This window comes from Brachycentrus maculatus, unplaced genomic scaffold (genome assembly GCF_059751285.1).
Source record: "Brachycentrus maculatus isolate JH-2025_06_01 unplaced genomic scaffold, ASM5975128v1 h1tg000043l, whole genome shotgun sequence".
NCBI classification, from domain to species: domain Eukaryota; kingdom Metazoa; phylum Arthropoda; class Insecta; order Trichoptera; family Brachycentridae; genus Brachycentrus; species Brachycentrus maculatus.
In genome coordinates this window covers 1,068,478-1,092,402 of record NW_028280797.1, presented here as the reverse complement: position 1 = coordinate 1,092,402, position 23,925 = coordinate 1,068,478, and the positions used below count along the sequence as shown (strand labels likewise).

Here is a 23,925-nt window from a genome sequence, read left to right as displayed (position 1 = left end):
GTGAGTTGGCTAGTTGTTTATGCGATGTGTCTTAATTTTATGGGCATTCTTGCAGGTGGACATTGTGTATGTGACATATCATGTGGACGTTGCGGAGACGCCATTCTTCATAGCGGTAGATCACGAGAAAAAGTCGGTTGTGTTGAGCATACGCGGAACACTCAGCATGAAGGTATTCTTCAATCGTTCCTAATTCTTTCTCTGGCCTAAAAAAAGTTTATTTTAACACCATGTACAGAAAAGAAATAAGTACACTGGCGGGCTTATTGCTAAAAAGCAACATCTTCCAATCAATCAAAAACAGACTAGTGATATTGGTCAAAACGTTTGATACCATATAGCTGTTCGCAATCAGAGGGTAGATAGTCTTGAACATTGAAAAAAAAACATAATACAAATTACTGCTGTATTAGTTAAGCAACTTTATATTTTATTAAATATTTATGAAAATAACAAATTGATGTTAATAAGGAAGGCAAAGATCAATTAGATTTATATTTAGTTCTGATATTTCTTGGTGAAATTTTATTTTATATGGTAAAAAAACAACTGTTTAGTTTTTCCCAGTTTTGTTTGTTGATTTGTTGATTTTATCATCACTATCACTACTTTAAATATAAAAATCGCTTTCAACATCACTATTCGACCTAACCGATATCGGATCCGTGATAGTTCATAAGGAACTCTCACGAGAGGTGGTATCATACATGATACAACTAGTGAAGGACATTGGTACCATGAACCAAGCTAGGAGACAAAATGCCCAACCCTCTTCTAGTGGAACGGAAGGCCTGTTGACGACAGTCAGCAGTTCGGCTTCTCCTGAGGAGGGCAGCGTATTTTACTTGCCACACTTGCCGAGTTTAAGTACTCTCTTATGGTAGAGAAAGTCCAAAAGAAGTTTCTGAGGTATCTCTACATGAGAGAGTACGGCTATTATCCTCGGCTCTACCCGACCCAGTTTCTCCAGGGTATGCTCGGCTACAATAGTTTAGAGACTAGAAGGAATGTGTATTTGATTACCCATTTTTATCGATTGTTGTTTTTATGATGGATCATCCTGAAATCATCCGGGACATTGATCTGTATGTTCCCGATAGTTAGCTAAGACAGCGTCGGCATAGATTGTTTCACATTCCTATACACAGGACCGACCTGCCGATGGTTATGCCTGTAGGAAGAGCTACCGTTATGTTGAACAATATCTCATTGGATAATGATCTGTTCCATGTGTCTGAAGGAGTTTTCCGAAGCGGGATTCTTTTACACCTTTAGCAATAGTTCTTGTATATATTTTATTTTAATGTATTTTAATATATACGATTTAAATTTTTATTGTTTGTAATGTATATATTAATTGAAATATATAAATGGAATTGAATTGAATTGCCAAAATACTAGAATCCGCTGAAATGCGAATGCTTAGATGGTCAGTGGGAGTGTCCCTAGAGATAAAATAAATAGTTCACGCATTCGTGGAAGTCTGGCTGTAGCAGGCATCAATAGTAAGGTAGGGGAAAGGCAGTTGGGATGGTATGGGAACATAGGACACAGAGAACCTGATCATATTGTGAACCAGGCAATCGCCGTGGATCTTCCTCAAAAGACATCTAGAGGAAGACCAAAGAATTCATGGTTGCTGCAGAGATAACATGATTCGAAGGCATGGCCTAGATGACGTTGTCCATGACAGAAGGACCTACAGCCTGAGGACGAGGAGAGCTGACCCCAACAGACTACAAGGAAAATAAGCTGGGATGTAGCCAGGAAGAAGACTTGCTAAAATAGTCATTCTTTCTTTGTTCTTCTTTTTCGATATATCAATTCTCAACACATGGTTATCTCTTACCACTCTGTAGGCCAGACATTCTGTCCCGTATGATTCTAGTAGGCAGCTCCGCGGGCCACAATGTCTGGCCCGGCGCAGGTATAACTTTAATCATTGATTTCTCCATCACCCAAGTAAATTCTACCAAAAAATATTTGAGATAAATGCGGTCAATCATCGCAACATATTGAATTAACCAACATTTCTTCAATTAAACTTTCCATTACTTAGATATAATCTAGGAAAAATAGATTATCATTTTGGGGTCATAGAATATTTGTCATATGCTAATATTTTTTGGGACAGTCAGTCGTTATCCTTCATTTATGACATTTCTCCAAGGACACTCCCACTTTTTGTGACCATATTTTTTGGTTTTGTGGAGCTATTTTATTTTAAAAAAATTGTGATATTAGTGTTAGTAGTTTAAGTAACAGAAATTGCATTTTATGTGTTTATAATAATTATTTTATAGTTTATTTGCCGTGGAAAACGATGAACGTTACACATTCAAGTTCAGTTATAAAAACGAATGGTCATACGAATTGCCAGACAGAGTGTCCCAAAATTAGGGAGCCAAAATATTTATCTTACTGGTAGAAAAACGTCGCATTTTTTTGATCAGAGTAGCTGATCAATTATGAGAAAAAATGGTCAAAGCGGAAAGGGTTAAATGTTTGTTGTAATATTTCAGGATATCATGACAGACTTGAATGCAGAAGGTGAACCATTGCCTCTAACCCCTCCAATTGAAGACTGGTTTGGTCATAAAGGTATGCAAATATTGGGTTGATGCAAAAGTAATGACCGTTTTTTATGATCCCAGGTAAAAAAAAATTTTTTCACAAATTATGAATAGTATCTTCTTTTTTATAATTTCATTGTACAAAAGATGCTTTCCCTCTACTTTCTATTCAGTTTTGGCCTAGCCAGAGTACAGTTATGACCCCTTGTATTTTTTCAAAATGTCGCTCGATAAAGTGCATTTAGTCATTGTTTACTTTATGAATTCCGTAAAGACAATACCGCGAGTGTGGCAACCAAAAACATTTGTGAAGTGTTTGGAGCAGATGTCATCAAAGTTCGAAAGGTACGAAGATGGTTTACAAAATTCCGATCTGGAGATTTTTCACTCATTGATAAACCACATACCGGGCGGCCATTGAAGTCTGATGACGACAAGTTAAAAGTCATAATTGACACCAATCCACGTCTAACCCTCAGGGAGATTGTGTCAATGATGGGAGTCAACCAAACAACCGTATTAAGAAATTTGAAGCGTATGGAAATGGTTTCGCGGTACGACATTTGGATACCTCATCAATTGTCGACTGCCAATTTATTGGATCGTATTTCAACGTGCGTTGTTTTGAGTGCGAGACAAAAACATGAACCTTTTTTGCATCGTTTGGTGACGGGAGATGAGAAATGGGTCGTGTACAACAACGTGACAAGAAAAAGACATTGGGCTATTCCTGGACAAGCCCCATTAACAACTTCGAAGGCCGAAATCCATAAAAAAAGGTTATACTTTGTGTTGGGTGGAATAATAACGGTATTGTGTATTTTGAACTCTTGGAACATGATAAGACAAGTACAGCAGAACGATATTGTCAGCAATCATCCAAATTGAACATGGACCTTCAAAAGTATAGACCAGAATTGGTAAACAGAAAAGGGGTAGTGTTTCATCACGACAACGCGCGACCACATGTGGCTATGATGACCCAACACAAGCTAAATGAGTTAAATTGGGATGTTATCAAGCATCCACCGTATTTTTCAGATCTTGTTCTTTCTGAATTTCATTTACTCCGATCACTGCAAAAAAATTTAAATGATGAAAAAAATTATACAATACAGCAGGTAAAAACATCCCTTACTTAATTTTTCGCATCAAAATCCACGGAATTGTTTACTACTGGTATTAATAAGTTGATAGAAAGATGGGAAAAGGTTATAAGAACTGATGGAAATTACATAATTTATTAAATAAATAATTTACATAAAAAAAATTAAAAAATAAAAAAATGTAAAAAACGGTCAAAACTTTTGCATCAACCCAATATATATATATTTCAATAACTATCTAGCATTTAAATAATCTATTGGTCAATTTTTACCATATAAATTTGTTTTACTATATTATCCATTTAGTTATTTTATATAATAATTTTAAGCCTAGATTTATGAACAAAGATATGGATAGACACACCCAATATTTAGTCAATAATTTTTGAATTTTTTTTATTCTCAGACTGCCAAATATAATACAAATATTTTTAATATTTTTTTTTAATAAATGCAATTGATTTGTGAAATGTTGCCAGATCAGATGAGGTCACAGAAGCTATTTGTGAGACGTTGCCAGATCAGATGAGGTCACGGATACTATTTGATAGTTAGCATTATATTTGGTAATAGCACCCAGGACAAGACTCCTGGGTGCTATTTGCGAGACGTTATATAATATTAAACGTTATATTTGCTGTCACTGATGCTCTTTGATCTTTTCTGGATGCTATTTGCAAACCTTTCCAGAATAGATGAGGTCACAGATGCTATTTGCGAGACATTGTCAGATCAGAAGAGGTCACGATAGCTATTTTCAAGTCCTTGCCAGATCTGAGTAGGTCACTGATGCTATTTGCAAGACATAGCCAGATCACATGAGGTCATAGACGCTCTTTGATAGATCCCTCTTGTCCAGGCATGGTCCAGGCGGCGGAGTACATCCTGAAGAAGCTGTGCCGGGAGCGGCTGCTGGAGCGCGCGCTGGAGAGCTGCGTGGAGCGCGGCACGCCCCGGTACCGGCTGGTGCTGGTGGGCCACTCGCTGGGCGCCGGCACGGCCGCCATCCTGGCCATCCTGCTGCGCCCGCGCTACCCGGACCTCGCCTGCTACAGCTACAGCCCCCCGGGCGGACTGCTCAGGTAAATCGGATCTATCTGACTCACTGATATTTTTAAACTTTAAAAACGTTCTTCTGAAAAATAAAGTTTTTTGATTTATGACGTTCTTGAAAAGAGTGAGCGATATACGTGGTGAATGTGAGAAAAAGACACGATCAGATCAATCAGAGCCTAAAATCTGGTGGTGTCAAAAGCCTGCGAAATCGTAGGGCATGTATGACTAGATGTATGGATGCGAAGGAAGCGAGGAGTGTATGTCAGGACAGAAGAGTCTGCCTACAAAACGGCTATTATCCTTGGCTCTACTAACTAAACTTGATTCATTTCATTCAAACCCTTATCCGCACCCCAATGGTGCATAGGGCACTGCATCATATAAACGCAGTGTTATCTTGATCGTTAACACATGAAGGAAATGTGATCAGCCCTCCGCTCCATGTACCAGTCCAGGGTAATATTGAATAAATATTAAAGTGAAAAAATCACTTATATTTATTAGACCCCCCTCTGGGAATCGAACCCGGGACCTCCAGGACGGTAGCCGAGCATGCTGACCATTACACTACGGAGGCGGACTGAACTTACCAAATACTAATCCTTTTCGCTGGCCTACACTGGGGCACTGAGTTTCTCCAGGGTATGCTTGGCTACAATAGTTTAGAGACTAGAAGGAATGTGTATTAGATTACGCATTTTTATCCATTGTTGCGCGGTATGATGGATAATCCTGAAATTATCCGGAACATCGGTCTGTATGTTCCCGATAGTTACCGAAGACAGCGTCGGCATAGATTGTTTCACATTCCTATACACAGGACCAACCTGCCGATGGTTATGCCTGTAGGAAGAGCTACCGCTATGTTGAACAATATCTCATTGGATATTGATCTGTTCCATGTGTCTGAAAGAGTTTTCCGAAGCGGGATTCTTCTACACCTTTAGCAATAGTAATAAATAAAATAATAAAACCCTTATCCGCACCCCAATGGTGCATAGGGCACTATGTCATGTCGTAGTGTTATCTTGATAGTTAACACATGAAGGAAAGGTGATCAGCCCACCGCTTCAGGTACCAGTCCAGGGTAATATTGAATAAATATTACAATGAAAAAATCCCATATATTTATTTTACCCCCCCTGGGAATCGAACCCGGGACCTCCAGAACGGCAGCCGAGCGTGCTGACCATTACACTACGGAGGCGGACAATAGCAATAGTATTCTTGCTTATTTTCTATTTTCGTTAATGTATACGATTTTAATTTAAGTTTGTAATGTGTATTTTGACTATAAATAAATAAATTGAATTGAAAAATTTAATAGCTGACTAACTGAAGTTACTAAATACTAATACTTTTCACTGCCTACACCGGGGTACTTCTAGAAAATGTGGTGTGGTTTTACAAACTAGCATTTATTTTTTGACATCTTATCAAAGATGAAGGATATAGAAGTCTGGGCATTTACGGGGCTGACGACTGTCATAGGCTGGTTTATGTGATCACTTTACACACGTGTAACATTCACCGATTCTACCCATTATTGACAACCACACTACTCAAATTCTTGGAAGTTCTATATATATGAACCAATTTTATGAACCAATAATAAGAAAATAATTCCTGTAATTGGAGATAGTCCAGATTTTGTGAACAAGTACTTGGACACACTCAAAATGTTGTAAACTAGTATGTATTTATTTAGATTGGCAGTGACAGGGATATTGAAAGCTTTTAAATGTAAATTCACAGCAAAATCAGGATACAATTTTGTTTCACGTTTTCTATAAATTTCGCAACTTAGTTCATAAAACGAAACAAAGTATTGCTTTATTAGAGGAGGTCTGTCAGGAAGCCTAGATGCTTCTGTATCAGATCTGGGAATGTGGTGGGACAGCTTTTAACCCCTAGATTTTTTTGTCTGCCTCCGTAGTGTAATGGTCAGCACGCTTGGCTACCGTACTGGAAGTCCCGGATTCGATTCCCAGAGGGGGTCAAATAAATATAAGTGAGTTTTTCACTCTTATATTTATTCAATATTACCCTGGACAGGTACTGGAAGCGGAGGGCCGATCACCTTTCCTTCATGTGTTAACGATCAAGATAACAATGCGTTTATATGATGCAGTGCCCTATGCACCATTGGGATGCGGATAAGGGTTTGAAGAAGAAGTATGTCCAAAAAACGTTAACTAGTATAAGTGATTGTTTCACTCTTATATTTATTCAATTTTACCTTGGACTGGTACCGGAAGCGGAGGGCCGATCACCTTTCCTTCATGTGTTAACGACCAAGATAACACTGCGTTTATATGATGCAGTGCCTTACGCACCATTGGGATGCGGGTAAGGGTTTGGATGAATGAAATATATATTTAATAATATTTCATAAGTGCATATTTATACATACATAATGACGTCACTAAGTAGGTGTGTGTTTTGATTGGAATGTTTCAGTATGCCGGCAGTGCAGTACAGCAAGGAGTTCACGACCTCCGTGGTGCTGGGAAAGGATGTGGTCCCCCGGATAGGGCTCCACCAGCTGGAGGCCCTGAGGGCGGATCTCATCAACGCCATACAGCGCAGCGTAGACCCCAAAGTAAGCCCTCCCCTTGTATTCATAACAAACAGGTTTTTCGATTCGAATCAGACATTTCGCAAATCAAATTGGGCATTTAACAAATCAAAATGGACGTTTCGCAAAACAATTGGATGCCATAAAAATAAAATCAAATTGGAAGTTATATTGCATTTTATAAAAAAGTTAGAATTTTAAAAATACATTCATATTAGTACTACATATACCGTCATTGTATTCACACTTACTTACTTATAACCCTTATCCGCACCCAATGGTGCATAGGGCACTGCATCGAATTGACGCAGTGTTATCTTGATCATTACTTACATGAAGGCAAGGCGATCACTCATGCACTTCAGGAACCAGTCCAGGGTAATATTAAATAAATATTACAGTATTTTCACCTCCCTGGGAATCGAACCCGGGACCTCCAGCATGGTAGCTAAACACGCTGACCATTACACCACGGAGGCGGACAGATATTCACACTACCAGCCCACATCTTTTAACCAACTTTCAAATTGTACATATACTTTTAAATACTCTTCCGCGCGTGATATTGTGATTCTCGTAATGGTTTGAGTGATGTGAGAACTCTCCTTTATTATTTTGTCCTTGTTCGCAGTGGAAGACCATCATATGCAGTGCGGTCTGCTGCTGCAACAGGAAGCCCAGGTCTGCCATGGCCCTGTCGGCCAGCGGGGCTACAGGGCTGGCCAAGTATCAACAGGTATTTATCTTTATTTATTTATGAATCCTTGTTCTCCAGTCTCAGGAGACCTTTGAAGGGAAGAGGATTTGAGAGGATTCCCGAGATTAGGGCAAGAGCTGAAGGACATCTCAAGAGAAGGGTTCCAGGACTGTTCCCAAAAGCGGGAAACACCCTTGGGATAAATCAGACATTTTAACAATATCCTTATTATTAATTTAAACATAAAAATTAACTAACTAACCATCACATCGCTTCACCGCAGGGGTAGGCAGAGAGAATAGTACGCCACACCACTCTGTCTTTGCAAAAATTATTCGCCTCTTCCACGTTCATGCATCTCCTCATACATACCCGCCGATTGTTACGACTCCTAACCTGACCACTTTCAAGTATTTGGCATACCTGATCGTGCCATGTTTTTCTCGGTCTTCCTCTGCTTCTTTTTCCGCTAACATTCACCTCATAACTTTGTTTTACCGTTCTTTTCTCACTCATTCGTTCATACTGTTCAAGTATTTGGTAATTGACGGCCCCTACGTAAAGTAATCTATCTACAAATCTGTTACTTTACAGGAGAGAGTTTAGAAGATTTTTTCAACATATATATATATATATATATATATATATATATATATATATATATATATATATATATATATATATGTTTATTTTTTTTTTATTATGTAATGGTTGTATCCAGCCTAATATCAGCCTAACCTAACATAACCTTACCTAACCTAACCTCTTTTTGCAGGCAAAGGACGTAGCTCGATCCGGTAACGTGCATCCGGAGAGTGGAGGGACGTTAACGCTTCACAGACCGCTATTTCCTCCGGGCAGGATACTGCATCTGGTCAGACATCATCCGGGACACACACAGTAAGTGGATTCACCCATCTAGACCGAGTTAGCTGACTGATATCAAGGTCCGGAAGGCGTCCTATCTGGGGCATGTGCTGAGAGGAGACAAGTATGAGCTATTGCACCTAGTGGAGGGTCCACGAGGTGTGGGCAGGAGGTAGATCTCCTGGCTCCGGGATAAACCAGGCTGGACGGGAATCAGGACTGTCTAGAGCTGCCCGAGACAAGGATAATTACTCTCAAGTGATAGTCGATGTTAGGGGGACCTTACATGACACACACAGAAGAAGAAGGTTGAGTTTACTAACTAGCTAACTAACTGGGATGAGGTATTTGGGGTCACTAGATGAGGTGACGGTATTTATTTATTTATTTATTTAAACTTCATGTACAGAAAATAAAAAGTACATTGGCGGGCTTATTGCTAAAAAGCAATATCTTCCAACTGACCAAAAACGGACTAGTGATATTGATCAAAACGTTTGATACCATATATAGCTGTTTGCAATCAGAGGGTAGATAGTACTTGAACATTTAAAAAAACATAAATTACAAATTGACATTTAAAAAAAACATAAATTACCAAAAGACGATAATAAGGAGGGCAAAGGAAGAAGGGAGTTTAGGGAAGGAGGTAGAGGGAGGAGGTTTGATGGACAGTTAGGATTCTAATGACAGATAGTAATGTCTCAGACGTTTTTAAAAATTATTACATATTGTTGTCTAATGTAATAGATTTTATCAAAAAACTAAAAAACAAAAAGATGAAAATGAAAAAAAAAATAACAAAAAAGTATTCTAGGATTCTAATGATCTTCTTCTTCTTCTTCATCTTCTTGCTCAATGCTGAGCGTCGTGGTCTTCTGGAATGTCAGGCACTTGGTGCACAAGTCCTCTCCATTCTTCCCGGTCCTGGGCCAACTTGATGGCAGCGTTTAGCGAGGATCCGGTTAATTCCTTTATTTGGTCTGTCCATCTTGTTGGAGACCGTCCTCTTGCCCGCTTGCCTTCAACTGTACCTGTTACTACCAGTTTTTCAAGACTCTTCTCGTTCTTTCTGGCGATATGCCCAAAGTAGGACAGAATCCTTTTCCTGCAAGTCGTGGAGAGTCTTTCTGTCACTGACAGTTCGCGGAGAATGGAGACGTTTGTGCGTCTTGCAGTCCAAGGAATGCGCAGCATCCTCCTCCAGCACCACATTTCAAACACATCCAGCATATGTCTTTCCTTTTTCCTCAGTGTCCATGTTTCCACTCCATACAGCGCAATGGAGAATACAAGAGATTCTAATGATAAATAGGTAGAATCAGGTAGCAAGTTTAAGGAAGAGAGGAGGGGTCAGGGGAGGTATTATGTGATGATGCATGAATGCTCTTTGTACTCATCACATGATTGCTTAGCAATGAACTCAACCCCTTATGTGATTTGCCCGAATACAATTCGGGTAGGGGTTTTCCGATCACAGTGATTGGTGACACACCGTACACGAAACTTTTTATAGTGATTTGCCCGAATCCAGCTCGGGTCATTCCCCCACCAGTCTAGTGATATCGTAGTCATACAGGAGAAAGGGACCAAGTGCATTTCTTACAAAAACGTGATCATTGACCGTTTGATATCTTACTGGCTTAATATTGCCCTGAAAAAAATCCCAAAAGATTTTAAACTTTGAAGTATAATATATTGACTTGTTAAAAATGACTAACTGCATTGATGTTTATTTTGTTGCCAAGCAAAAGTGACTTAAACAGCCCTCCTGAAGATTTTACATTTTTTTAATTGGTCACTTTCTCCTGTACGACTATGATATATCCATTCTTCCTTTGTTTTTTTTTCCATCCTAAAATTGTTTATTTATGTTTTATACTAATTTATTATGTTTCAAAATATGTTTAACCTTTTAAACGCGTTAACTTTGTTCCTAAGAGACGCTCGTGCTCGGCTGTATTTCGCCGTTTTTTAAATTATTACTTTTATCATGTATTTAGTTATGAAACGATTTATTTTCCTAAACAAAAACGTTCAATGGGATTCATTGTGCCTTTTTGGTACTCTATGATACACGTGTGTCACATTATTCTTGAAATATATCGTAATATAAACAAATAAGATCGTAACATAAATAAATCAAAGCACGCATCGTGTGTCACTCTTACCCACTGGCGATGCGTAGCGTCGAGAGTGAGACAGATATAGGGCATGATTATGGCGCGGACTAATTACCGACCGCAAGAAAAATCAGGGATCTGTTGTTTTATTTATCCTTGTGATGTTACAAATTATTAGTCAGATATTTCAACAGATGTCATAAGGCCGAGGATTGACGTATTATTTTATCCAAAGTTCCACACCATGAAAAAATCCCTCCAAGTTGAACTGAGGTTCGAAACTTGGAGCAAAGTGAAAACACAAACGCTTATGTCAGCCGCGTATGGGGCATGTCTTGTAAAAACACAAACGGTTATGCGAGCCGCGTGGATCCGGTTAAAAAAAAACATAATAGTGAAAAAAAAAAGTTGGCTTTATTTGACCCACTTTATTCCAAGCGGTTGGCCACAGAAGTGGTTAAAAAGGCCGGTGAACCCTTTCCGGTCCCCCAAAATTAAAAAAAAAAAAATCGAGGTAGACAGTTACCTTCCGATTGGAAAAAAAATCTTTTGTCCTCTGCTGCAAAATTGATAATTTGACTGCTGCAAAGTTGTAAGAGATACGAGTGATAAAATGTAAGCTTGGAATTTAAATTAATAATACTGATGATGAAAAAAATGTGGAATGACATCCGACATGGGGCCTTAGAAGAAAAAAATCGCTGTCGAATGGACCAGTAAGGGTTAAGGTATCATAAAATATTTCGTTATATCGATAAAAAATAATAAAAAATTGTAAATTCTTCTTCTTCTTCCATGTTCGCTCCCTAGCTGGAGAATATGGCCAACACGAGTCGTCTCTAAATCACTCTGTCACGCGCCATCTCCTTGGCTTCCTCCCAGGTCAGTCCGGCGTCTCGAAGTTCCGCTGAGTATAGTCGGTGAATGGTCGTCAGCGGCCTTCCAAGGCGCCGGAATCCTCGGGGTTGGAAGAAGAGACATGAGGGGTTGATGCCCTCAGGTGGCATTCTAAGGACATGTCCCAACCATGTCCACCTTCTCCTCTTCAGGACTTCCAGTATGAGGGGCTGTTGAGTTCTTCTCCTCACATCGTCATTCCTGACGAAGTCATACCACTTTATACCCAGTATTCGCCTCAGGCATCTATTTTCAAAACTTACTAGTTTCTTGCTTTGAGCTTTGGTGAGGTGCCACGACTCACATCCGTACAGCAACACTGCTAGGATGCAGGCGTTAAAGAGACGACACTTGGTTTTTGTCGAGTAAAGCAGTGAGTCCCAGACATTGCGCATTTTATTGAATATAGCTCCTGCCGTTCCGAGCCGTACATTCAGTTCCTTCTGGACACTACCATCCTCCACCATGAGTGTTCCGAGGTATCTGAAGGTGTCGACTCGAACGAGCGCTCGTCCCTCATAAGTAAGATGTTGATCTCGGTCCGGACAGGCTGAGTTGCACATGACATTGGTCTTTTTGGCGTTCACTCTTAGGCCTAACCGAGCGGAGTTTATTTGGAGGGAGTCAATTATATCTTGCAGGGCTCCGATCGATGTATCTATTAGAACTGCATCGTCCGCATATTCTAAATGGCATAATTTCTGAGCAGGACTCACTGCAATTCCTCGATCCGGTGGGATTGACATTCGTAGGATGAAGTCAAACATGATGATGAAGAGAAATGGGGCTAGTACACAGCCTTGCTTCACCCCAGTAGAGACCTCAAATGGTTCACTGCACACATCATCTATTCTAACGCAGCATTCGCTGTTAGTGTGAAGCGCCCTGATAATGGCCACAATTTCGACAGGAACTCCATATGCTTCTATGATATTCCAAAGAGAAGACCTATGCGGGCTGTCGAAAGCTTTTTCGTAGTCTACAAAACAGCATAAAAAAATAAAATAAAAAATAAAAATAAAATAAAAAATTGTAAATTAGTATTCTCAAAATTTGACAAATTTTTAAAACTTTCATATTCAGCCAATGTATATAACCATTCCCCCTTGGTTTCATCTACCTCTCCCCCTCAACTCATCGCCTGATCCCTTTTCTTTGTCTTCCTTGTTTTTTTACATTTCGGTCTGATAAACTTGATGTGTGGCATTTTTAGTCTGGCCGAAAATTCAGTTGCGATAAAGATAAAAGTAAATTATTATTTTTTTAAATAAATATTGTTTAACGAATTGCAACGAATATACCTGAAGCTTGAAGTCACGGTCAGCTCAGGTATAGGGCCATTGTCTGCAAGGACCCACGGGGTCGAGCCAGACGGATGGAAATTTCCATGCCAGGGGTCGACCTGGCAACTATCTTCCCCTTTCTCTAGGCGTTTTTATGGCCCTCAGCCCAGAGACGATCCTCGGGCCGATTTTGAAAAAAGTCGGCGTCCGGAGCCCCTTGCGGCTGGACGTATTGCCTCGCGAGCTCCCCGGTCTTAAACCGGGGAGGCTAAGTTTAAATAAAAAAAAGTCGGCGTCCGGAGCCCCTTGCGGCTGGACGTATTGCTTCGCGAGCTCCCCGGTTTTAAACCGGGGAGGCTAAGTTTAAATAAAAAAGTCGGCGTCCGGAGCCCCTTGCGGCTGGACGTATTGCCTCGCGAGCTCCCCGGTCTTAAACCGGGGAGGCTAAGTTTAAATAAAAAAAAGTCAGCGTCCGGAGCCCCTTGCGGCTGGACGTATTGCTTCGCGAGCTCCCCGGTTTTAAACCGGGGAGGCTAAGTTTAAATAAAAAAGTCGGCGTCCGGAGCCCTTGGTGGACGTGTTAGCTCGCGAGCTCCCCGGTTTTAGACCGGGGAGGCTATGTTCAATTGAAGATAAATTGTAAAAAAATTGTGTGTGAATGTTGTGAAGTAAAGACGGGGCGGTGCATCATTGTGGCTGATTGCCGGCCTCTTGCGGACCGTCAGGAGGACGCTCCGCAGCGCATCACGTAGGTGACCTGGGGCGAGTCATCCGGTATTTCCTCTTCGATACGCGGATTACGCCCAGCGCCTCGACGTGATCGCCGCTCTTCTCTCTCCCGCCGGCCGCCTCATCAGCACAAGGGATGTCACACCGCCCCCGTGTTGGGCCACTTTCGCGGCCTCGCGCACGGCCCCTTGCGCCCCCCCTTCCGCAGGCCTGTCTCCAGGAAACCTTGGCCGCGTCGTCCTGCCGACGCCGCCCCGCGAGTGTTAGTGTCGTCGATGTGACATTAAGTGGGTTAGATATAAGGTAATTTTTAAGCGTTAATTAAGTCAGTTATAATTATGTTTAGTGTAGGTTAAGTTATGTATAAAGGACAATTAAGTTTTAAGAGTGTCTAGTTTTAAGGTTATACTGGTGGGTTTTTTTTTGTTGTGTTTTAATTAATAAATCGATGAAGATAGAAGTGTCATAGAGTTTCAATTAATCCCGGCCTACTTGACCCCTGCCTCCAGCACCTTTTTCTCCGTTTTTCCTATAAAGATCTCACTGCTGCTGAGGCGGGTGTGTCAAACTTATTTTCCACCACCCCATACATATAATATTACAATTTATTTTTTGCCATTTCAAATTATTTATATTTTTTCCTATCAACTTCTATTGTAATACTTAATACTTCTAGTTTATATTTTTTGTTTTTATTTTTACGCGTGTTGCTGTGGCTCAGTCTGTTTAGATGGAAAAGAAACAAAAGAGGAATAAATACATTTCTAAAATGTTAAATTTCAAAACGCTGACGGGTATACAAATATTTGCAGCTGTCAAGAAGCACGCTGTCCACCATGATCAATTTTCAAAATATTGCTGTCGCCACTGCATCACCAACAAACTGACCAATTAGAAATGCCTCGTGGATTTGCAGGAAGGTGGTGCGCAAGCGCGAGCCCGTGTACCAGGCCGTCTGGGCGGAGAACACGGACTTCGACGAGGTGCTCATCTCGCCCGGGATGATCCAAGACCACATGCCGGACAAGGTCCTGGAGGCGCTCAACAAGGTAGAGTTGCCGGCGGGGGCCAGGCCCACCCGGCACGCCAACCTGATCGTGTAGCCGGCCCCGCGCACGCGCTAGGGCTGCCCGGCGGCCGTCTAGGGCTGCCGAGACTAGTCTGACGCTTAATTTAGACTGCTAACGTGTGTTATTTATAGATTTGGCGTGTGATTTGTAGAAATCTGTTTTAATTTGTGTGTTAAATGTTAAATCGAACACTGATTTCTTTAGCGTACTAAGACGTAAAGTGGAACCTCTCATAACGAAAGAAATATCACTCACTTCTTTCCAGAACGTCATAAATAAAAAAACTTGATTTTTCAGGAGAAAGTTTTTAAAGTTTAAAAATATAATACAATGTATTAAAAATAAATATCAAGCCACTTATTGCACTTTTTACTGTGCAATAGATCTTTTTATGTAAAACCTGAAGTTTTTTTCTCCATTTGAAAAATATTTAGTATATTTAAAAAAATAATTAAACAATACCTTTTCTTAAAAATACAAAAACAACACTTTCTGCCCTGTAGCGGGTAAATATTATGTTAAAAATATGCCTCTTTTGCTGGGATATAGTACATTCTCTGGGCATTACGAAAACATGCTCAACTGAAAATTGACAATTTTTGATTTATGACGTTCTTGAAAGGAGTGAGCGATATGTGAAAAAGTTGCTCCCTTTACGAGTGACTTTTTGCATACTGAGAGAAAGGGCAAGTCCCTTTTTCACGACATTACTCACGCTTGTGAGTGGGGACTTCCGCGCCATTTAAAATTAAAAATCTTTCGCATTCCAGTGTTTCGCTTAACAAGTAAGATTCCGGAACGAGTTTTGCTCTTTATCAGGGGTTCCACTGTATTTTATTGTTAAAAAACACATATAAATAGATTTTTATGTGTTTTTTAACAATACAGTACAACTTAGTAGACTCAAAAATCAGTATTATTTTTTGACATCTCATCAAAGATGAAGAAGAATATGGAAGTCTGGGTATTTACGGGACTGACGACCGTCATAGGCTGGTTTAAGTGATCACTTTACACACGTGTAACATTCACCAATTCTACCCATTATTGACAATCACACTACTATAATTCTTGGAAGTTCTATATATATGAAACAATTTAGAAACCTTGTTGTTGAATCACTAGAACTTCACTAGAGACATCTATTGGTGAGATGTAAAGAAGCTTTTTACTAAGCAGAAACTCTTATGTTAGTTAGTATATGAGGTCCGAATATATATATGTAGAACTTCCAAAAATTTGAGTAGTGCGGTTGTCAATAATGGGTAGAATTGGTGAATGTTACACGTGTGTAAAGTGATCATCTAAACCAGCCTATGACGGTCGTCAGCCCCGTAAATACCCAGACTTCCATATTCTTCTTCATCTTTGATGAGATGTCAAAAAATAATATGAAAATAACTCCTTTAATTGGTGATAATCCAGATTTTGTGAACAAGTATTTGGACACACTCAAAACGTTGTCAAAAATCAGTGTTTGATTTTACATTTAATATGCAACTTACATTTGTATTTATTAGGTGGAACAGGAAACAAACCATTATTTGTCATATTAAAATTTATTAAAAAACAAAATATTACTGCTGAAATTCTTCGTTCTTATTATGTTTCTTGTTGCAGGCCTTGTGGCCTGTTTTTAATAGGGATTAGCCTCCTGCGATATCGATTCCCAGCTGTCAATCCATCTCTTTAGTGGTCTGCCTTGGGGTTGGCCGTGCAGTGCGATGTGGGGGAGTCTGGATGGTTCCATTCTCCTCACACGCGCGTACCATTATCTCCTTCGTTGCCTTCCCCACCTAATGACATCTTCTCGTTAGGAAGGAGGGTGTTGAATAAAACAGCACTGTAGACCAAGAAGATCTGAACTTTTGCTTAATTCTACAATAGCTCAAAGTGAATTTTTATTTTTTTTTATTTTGTGTACATGTATATATATATATATATATATATATATATATATATATATATATATATATATATATATATATATATAAAAATAAATTGCGGAGACCCACCAAGCCACCTTGTGTGTTTTGTCGGTGGAGTTCTTTTTTTTATACATTTTTACTGTTATTAACGATTTTAACCTAATATAGACACAAAAAAGAGAAAAAAATTAAGAATTTAAACATTTTACAATTTTCATAAAATGAACTCTTGATCATTTACCCATTCCTTTATTTTGCCTTTGTTCCATATTTTATTTTGACCTCTAACCTCCGTCAGCAACAATTTAAAAATGTTCGGAACGATATATTGCAGTGTTGGACTGCCATATTTATTGTTAATTGAATGCAAACTGATTTGAATCTGACTATTTCAAAATAGTCCGCCTCCGTAGTGTAATGGTCAGCACGCTCGGCTACCGTTCCGGAGGTCCCGGGTTCGATTCCCAAGGGGGGCAAAATAAATATAAGTGATTTTTTCACTGTAATATTAATTCAATATTACCCTGGACTGGTACCTGAAGCGGAGGGCTGATCACCTTTCCTTCACGTGTAAACGATCAAGATAACACTGCGTTTATATGAAGCAGTGCCCTATGCACCATTGGGGTGCGGATAAGGGTTTTATTATTATTATTATTATTTATTTAAAAATAATAGCGTATTTCCTGATCCACCTAATAAATATACAGTGGAACCTCTCATTACGAGCACCTCTCATAACAAGTTTTTTGCATAACGACAATTTTTTTTTTAAAAAAAGGTGCTCCCTTCACGTGCAATGATTCGCATAACAAGTTACACAGAAAAAGAAAGTTCCCTTTTCACGACATTCCTTTGTGAGCCGGGACATCTGCACCAGTCTAAACAAAAAATGCTTCGCTTAATGATTAAGATTCTGGAACGAGTTATGTTCGTTATGAGAGGTTCCACTGTATTCAGACAACCGATTTTGCCTGGCAAAGTATCATATACACCGTAAGGGTAGAGACAATTAAATTTTTGCAAAAATACTCTTCCGGTTCTTAAGCATCATTCGACCGAAAAGGTAGAAATACCTATACCGTCCTTAGTGTGTTAACACTACCCTGGGAATAAAACCCAGGTCATATAGGTGGCCAAATGTGCCAATCACTATAAGGGTTTGAAGAAGAAGTATGTCCATACTTCTGGACAGGTTAAAATAACACTTACTGCTTATACTGCGTATACTGGCATAAAACGTATGCAATTTTGACTTAATGATGCATATTATGAAGCTTTCAACGTTCTATAAACTGGCAAAATACGCTAAGTAGTTTGAAATGTCATATATATGTGGTTTTACAAGTAAATTCAACTTTGAGTTTAATAGATGGTATTTTATTCAGGCTAAAACCTTTAACCGCATCCACGCGGCTCGCATAACCGTATGTGTTTTCACAAAACATTCCCCGTACGCGGCTGACATAACCGTATGTGTTTTTACTTTGCTCCAAGTTTCGAACCTCAGTTCAACTTGGAGGGATTTTTTCATGGTGTGGAACTTTGGATAAAATAATGCGTCAATCCTTGGCCTTATGACATCTGTTGAAATATCTGACTTATAATTTGAAACATCACAAGGATAAATAAAAGAACAGATCCCTGTTTGTTCTTGCGGTCGGTAATTAGTCCGCGCCATAATCATGCCCTATATCTGTCTCACTCTCGACGCTACGCATCGCCAGTGGGTAAGAGTGACACACGATGTGTGCTTTGATTTATTTATGTTACGATCGTATTCGTTTATATTACGATATATTTCAAGAATAATGTGACATAAGTGTATTATAGAGTACCAAAAAGGCACAATGAATCCCACTAAACGTTTTTATTTAGGAAAATAAATTGTTTCTTAACTAAACACATGATAAAAGTAATCATTTAAAAAACGGCAAAATACCGCCGCGCACGGGCGTCTCTCAGGAACAAAGGTAACGCGGTTAAAAGGTTAAATAACAGCGATTATTCAAACAGAGATTTTAGAGTCAATGTTTTTTGCCAGTTTAACAACGATATAATAATTGTGTCGCCTACATTCAAAATCCGCCAGATCCATATAGGTCGATTTTCAAAAATGCCAACTGTGGGTTATATTGTTTAAAATAATTGTATATTTGAAAACCCAGATAAATAAAACATAAAAACAGCGTTGTATTTCAATTTCCGCTATATTCATGGAACTTGCCTTCTGACCCATGTCGGCCAATCAGAGAGCGGGGATAGGTCAAAAATTAAGATTTCGTCATTATCGGTTTGTGCCTTGTGTTTTTTTTTTTAAATACTGAATAATTTTCAAAAATTCTCTTTTTCATAATATGTTATTTTTGACATCTCATCAAAGATGAAGAAGAATATGGAAGTCTGGTCATTTACGAGGCTGACGACCGTCATAGGCTGGTTTAAGCGATCACTTTACACACGTGTAACATTCACCAATTGTACCCATTATTGACAACCACACTACTCAAATCCTTGGAAAAGTTCTATATATAAATGAACCAACTTAGAAACCTTGTTCTTGAATCACTAGAACTTCACAAGAGACATCTATTGGTGAGATGTAAAGAAGCTTTTTTATTAAGCAGAAACTCTTATATTAGTATGTGAGGTCCGAATCCTGGATTATAATCACACACATGAGAAATGACGGTCGTCAGCCCCGTAAATGCCCAGACTTCCATATTCTTCTTCATCTTTGATGAGATGTCAAAAAATAATATGAAAATAACTCCTGTAATTGGAGATAATCCAGATTTTGTGAACAAGTATTTGGACACACTCAAAATGTTGTGAATAATATGTTATCAAAAGATAGACAAATCTTTAAAACATAAATGTTACCCGGAGAATTTTGTATTTTTTGTAAAATCGATTTACATGGATCTGGCGGATTTTGAAAGTAGGCGACACAATTACTCTTTTATATAAATATTTAGCATTTATTGCTTTTTATGTCTTATATCAATGCTTGTTTAGTAGTTTTACTGTTGTTGTAGATAAATTTAATTATTAATTGTTTTATATTTTTACACATCGCTCACTCCTTTCAAGAACGTCATAAATCAAAAATCGTCGATTTTCAGTTGTGTATGTTTTCGGAATGCCCAGAAAATGTGCTATATCCCAGCAAAAGAGGCATATTTTTAACTTAATATTTACCCGCTACAGGGCAGAAAATGTTGATTTTGCATTTTGAAGAAAAGGTATTGTTTAATTATTTTTTTAAATAAACTAAATATTTTTCAAATGGAGAAAAAACCTTCGGGTTTTACCTTAAATGATCTGTTCCACAGTAAAAAGATCAATAAGTGGCTTGATATTTATTTTTAATACATTGTGTTATATTTTTAAACTTTAAAAATGTTCTCCTGAAAAATCTAGTTTTTTGATTTATGACGTTCTTGAAACGAGTGAGCGACATAGTCATTAAGTGTTCCTTGCTAGAAGGAAATGCTCAAAAATTACGCTTGTTCAATTAATTTATGTAAACATAACATTTTTTTTGTGTCCGCTTCCGTTGTGTAATGGTCAGCATGCTCGGCTACCGTTCTGGAGGTCCCGGGTTCGATTCGGGGGGTCAAATGAATATAAGTGATTTTTCACTCCAATATTTATTTAATATTACCCTGGACTGGTACCTGAAGCGGAGGGCTGATCACCTTTCTTTCGTGTGTTAACGATCAAGATAACACTGTGTTTATAATGTAGTGCCCTATGCACCATTGGGGTGCGGATAAGGGTTTGAATGAATGAAACATAACACATTTAATTAATAAATACAATGAAAATGTAACTTTGTTTTAAAATCACTATAAAACAGAAAAAAATTATAATTATTTTAAAACAAAGTTACATTTTAACTGTAAAATGGAAAATCACAAAGCTAGTGCTTCAAATATAAATTATATTCAATAAATTTTTTAATGTTTCTTTTTATTTAAATGTTTTAATTTATTTCGTAAAACAGTCAACCTCCCTATAACGTTGAGATAGGTATTGCGTTATCGTAGGGAACTTTATAGTTAGTTAATGTTTTAAACTGTATTTTTACATTTTGACCAGCGGAAATGTCTAAAATTAGCCATTAATAAATTAAAAAACAATTAAATAACTTTTACCCCCTATAACGTTCCCTCTGATAACGGTTTAGTAAGGAGGGTTTACTGTATGTATACTGCAGCTGTCTAATTCACAAATCGCTCACTCATTTTGACAACGTCATAAATCAATAACTTGATTTTTCAGGAGATTGTTTTTAAAGTTTAAAAATGTAATGAAATGTATTGAAAATAAATATCTAGCCGCTTATTGAACTTTTTACTGTGCAACAGATCTTTTTAGGTAAAACCTGAATGTTTTTTGTCCATTTGAAAATATAAAGTATATTTCAAAAAATTATTACACAAAACCTTTTCTTCAAAATGCAAAAACAACACTTTCTGCCCTGTAGCGGGTAAATATTAAGTTGAAAATATGCCGCTTTTGCTGGGATATAGTACATTTTCTGGGCATTCCGAAAACGTGCACAACTGAAAATTGACTATTTTTGATATATGACGTTCTTGAAAGGAGTGAGCAAAATGTCAAATATAATTGACGTACAACGCTATTTGCAAAAATTATGATATCTTCCGATAGGGTCATTAATTTAGTGCCACCCTGTATTATCCTAATATATAATTTTATAAAATACCGCGAAACACCTGAAAACATGATTTTCAATTTTAAAGGCTTTTTTAATCCAACATACATGATTTTACTAACAGTATGTGTTTTTACAAAATTATTTTTATATTATTTTCCGAATGTATTGAAAACTGATATAAGTGGAGAGTTTCAATTTTGCAACTATCATATGTTTACGTATTGCAACCTTATATCGCTCACTCCTTTCAAGAACGTCATAAATCAAAAATTGACAATTTTCAGTTGTGGATGTTTTCAGAATGCCCAGAAAATGTACTATATCCCAGCAAAAGAGGCATATTTTTAACTTAATATTTACCCGCTACAGGGCAGAAAGTGTTGTTTTTGCATTTTGAAGAAAAGGTATTGTTTCATTTTTTTTTTTAATTTAATAAATATTTTTCAAATGGAGAAAAAACCTTCAGGTTTTACCTAAAAAGATCTGTTGCACGGTAAAAAGTTCAATAAGTAGCTTGACATTTATTTTTAATACATTATGTTATATTTTAAAACTTTAAAAACGCTCTCCTGAAAAATCAAGTTTTTTTATTTATGACGTTCTTGAAAGGAGTGAGCGATATGTTTACGTATCTTACGCTGACTGTTTTTGCATTTATGTATTGACATAGTATTATTTATTTATATTATTTCTAGTTTTTATTAATAAGAATTTTTTATTAATTTTTTAAGAAATACAGTTGAATTTTTTATAACATTTAAACTATGGATTTTTTCAATGCTGTTCAATCGATGATAGATGTTCCAATGGTGATATAAGGAAAGCGTGCAAGGCTGAAATAAGCATTATCCATCAAATTAAGAAAGGTGTGTTGAGACAGGTCGCGATAGACCTAATATGGTAAAAAAAAAAGGTGTGTTGAGATGGTTTGGGCATGCGGAACATATGAGTGAAGAAAGAATAATTAAACAAATTTTGAGGCGAATGTGTGTCAATTTTCAGTTTTGCATGTTTTCCGAATGCCAAAAAAAATATACTATATCACAGCAAAGCGGCATATTTTTAACTTAATATTTACCCGCTACAGGGCAGAAAGTGTTGTTTTTGCATTTTGAAGAAAAGGTATTGTTCAATTATTTTTTTAAATATACTAAATATTTTTCAAATGGAGAAAAAACATTCAGGTTTTACCTACAAAGATCTGTTGCACAGTAAAAAGTTCAATAAGTGGCTTGATATTTATTTTTAATACATTTCATTATATTTTTAAACTTTGAAAACGATCTCCTGAAAAATCAAGTTTTTTGATATATGACGTAGAAAAGAGGGAGCGATATACGTATTATGTAATTTGTTGGATAATGCCTCTCTTATCTCAGCCTTTCATTCTTTCCTTATATCACCATTTGAACATCTATCACACATGGTTTTGCCGCTCATTTTATTATTGTTTTTAATTCTGCAAAAATGACAATTGTGGTCAGGAAGCAATGATATCTATATTATAACTGTGAATACATCAACTTCAATTATAAAAATGTCTTCTTTGATTTGGCAGTCACTTCGTGGTAAAATCCATCCATTTTGAATTAAATTTTTACTTACTTAAATTTATACTTACTATATATATATATATATATACCATTTTGAATTAATTTTTATTTACCACTATTTAGAATCAAAAAGAAAATAAAAATAAAATAAATACAAATCCAATCTATCGACCCAGTATGATCAAAATGGCTTAGTAACTTTTAAATGTTGATTTTCAGTACAAGAAATAAAAATGCAACTGTATTTTATCTAAAGCCAATTACCATATTTGCCATATTTAGTGTAAATTATTTTATTTATTTATTTTATGTTATTGCTTTTGTTATTAAAATGATTTTTATAATTTTATTTTTATTTTTTTATTTTTCCCTTGTTCATTTAATCTTGGAGTACATATCCCAAAATAAATATATAAATTTATCAAAATAATTTTAAAAAACACATTTAAAGCATTTGCGATGTGATATATATATTTTTTTAATGTTTTTAAATGCCCGTAGTTGACAGTATGTCTCCATATTTCAGTGGTTAGCGCGTTTGGGTACCGAGCCGGAGGTCCCGGGTTCGATTCCCAGGGAGTTTCTAAATAAATAGTGTCAGGTTGTGGTCCCGTGGTTAGTATCGCGGACTCTCGAGTCAAAGTTTCTTGGTTGGAACCCACTCTACCACAATTTGATACCTATTTTTAATAATGAGCCGCTTAGACTCACAGAAAATGTATTAAATTCAAGTATTTTTATAAATATGAAAAACACAGATAAACCCTTTTTTTTTAAA

The 23,925-nt window shown here is 37.4% G+C and overlaps 1 protein-coding gene across 1 annotated transcript in view; it reads left to right on the top strand.

Annotated features, from left to right (window-relative positions):
• LOC148312331 (diacylglycerol lipase-alpha-like) overlaps positions 1-23,925 on the top strand; it is a 47,499-nt gene that overhangs the window by 15,623 nt on the left and 7,951 nt on the right. Inside the window, exons 10-16 of the mRNA XM_088277497.1 lie at positions 56-172; positions 2,523-2,601; positions 4,539-4,761; positions 7,196-7,337; positions 7,945-8,049; positions 8,786-8,910; positions 14,826-14,958. Coding sequence (XP_088133623.1) covers positions 56-172; positions 2,523-2,601; positions 4,539-4,761; positions 7,196-7,337; positions 7,945-8,049; positions 8,786-8,910; positions 14,826-14,958 — 924 coding nt within the window. The remainder of the gene's footprint in view (positions 1-55; positions 173-2,522; positions 2,602-4,538; positions 4,762-7,195; positions 7,338-7,944; positions 8,050-8,785; positions 8,911-14,825; positions 14,959-23,925) is intronic.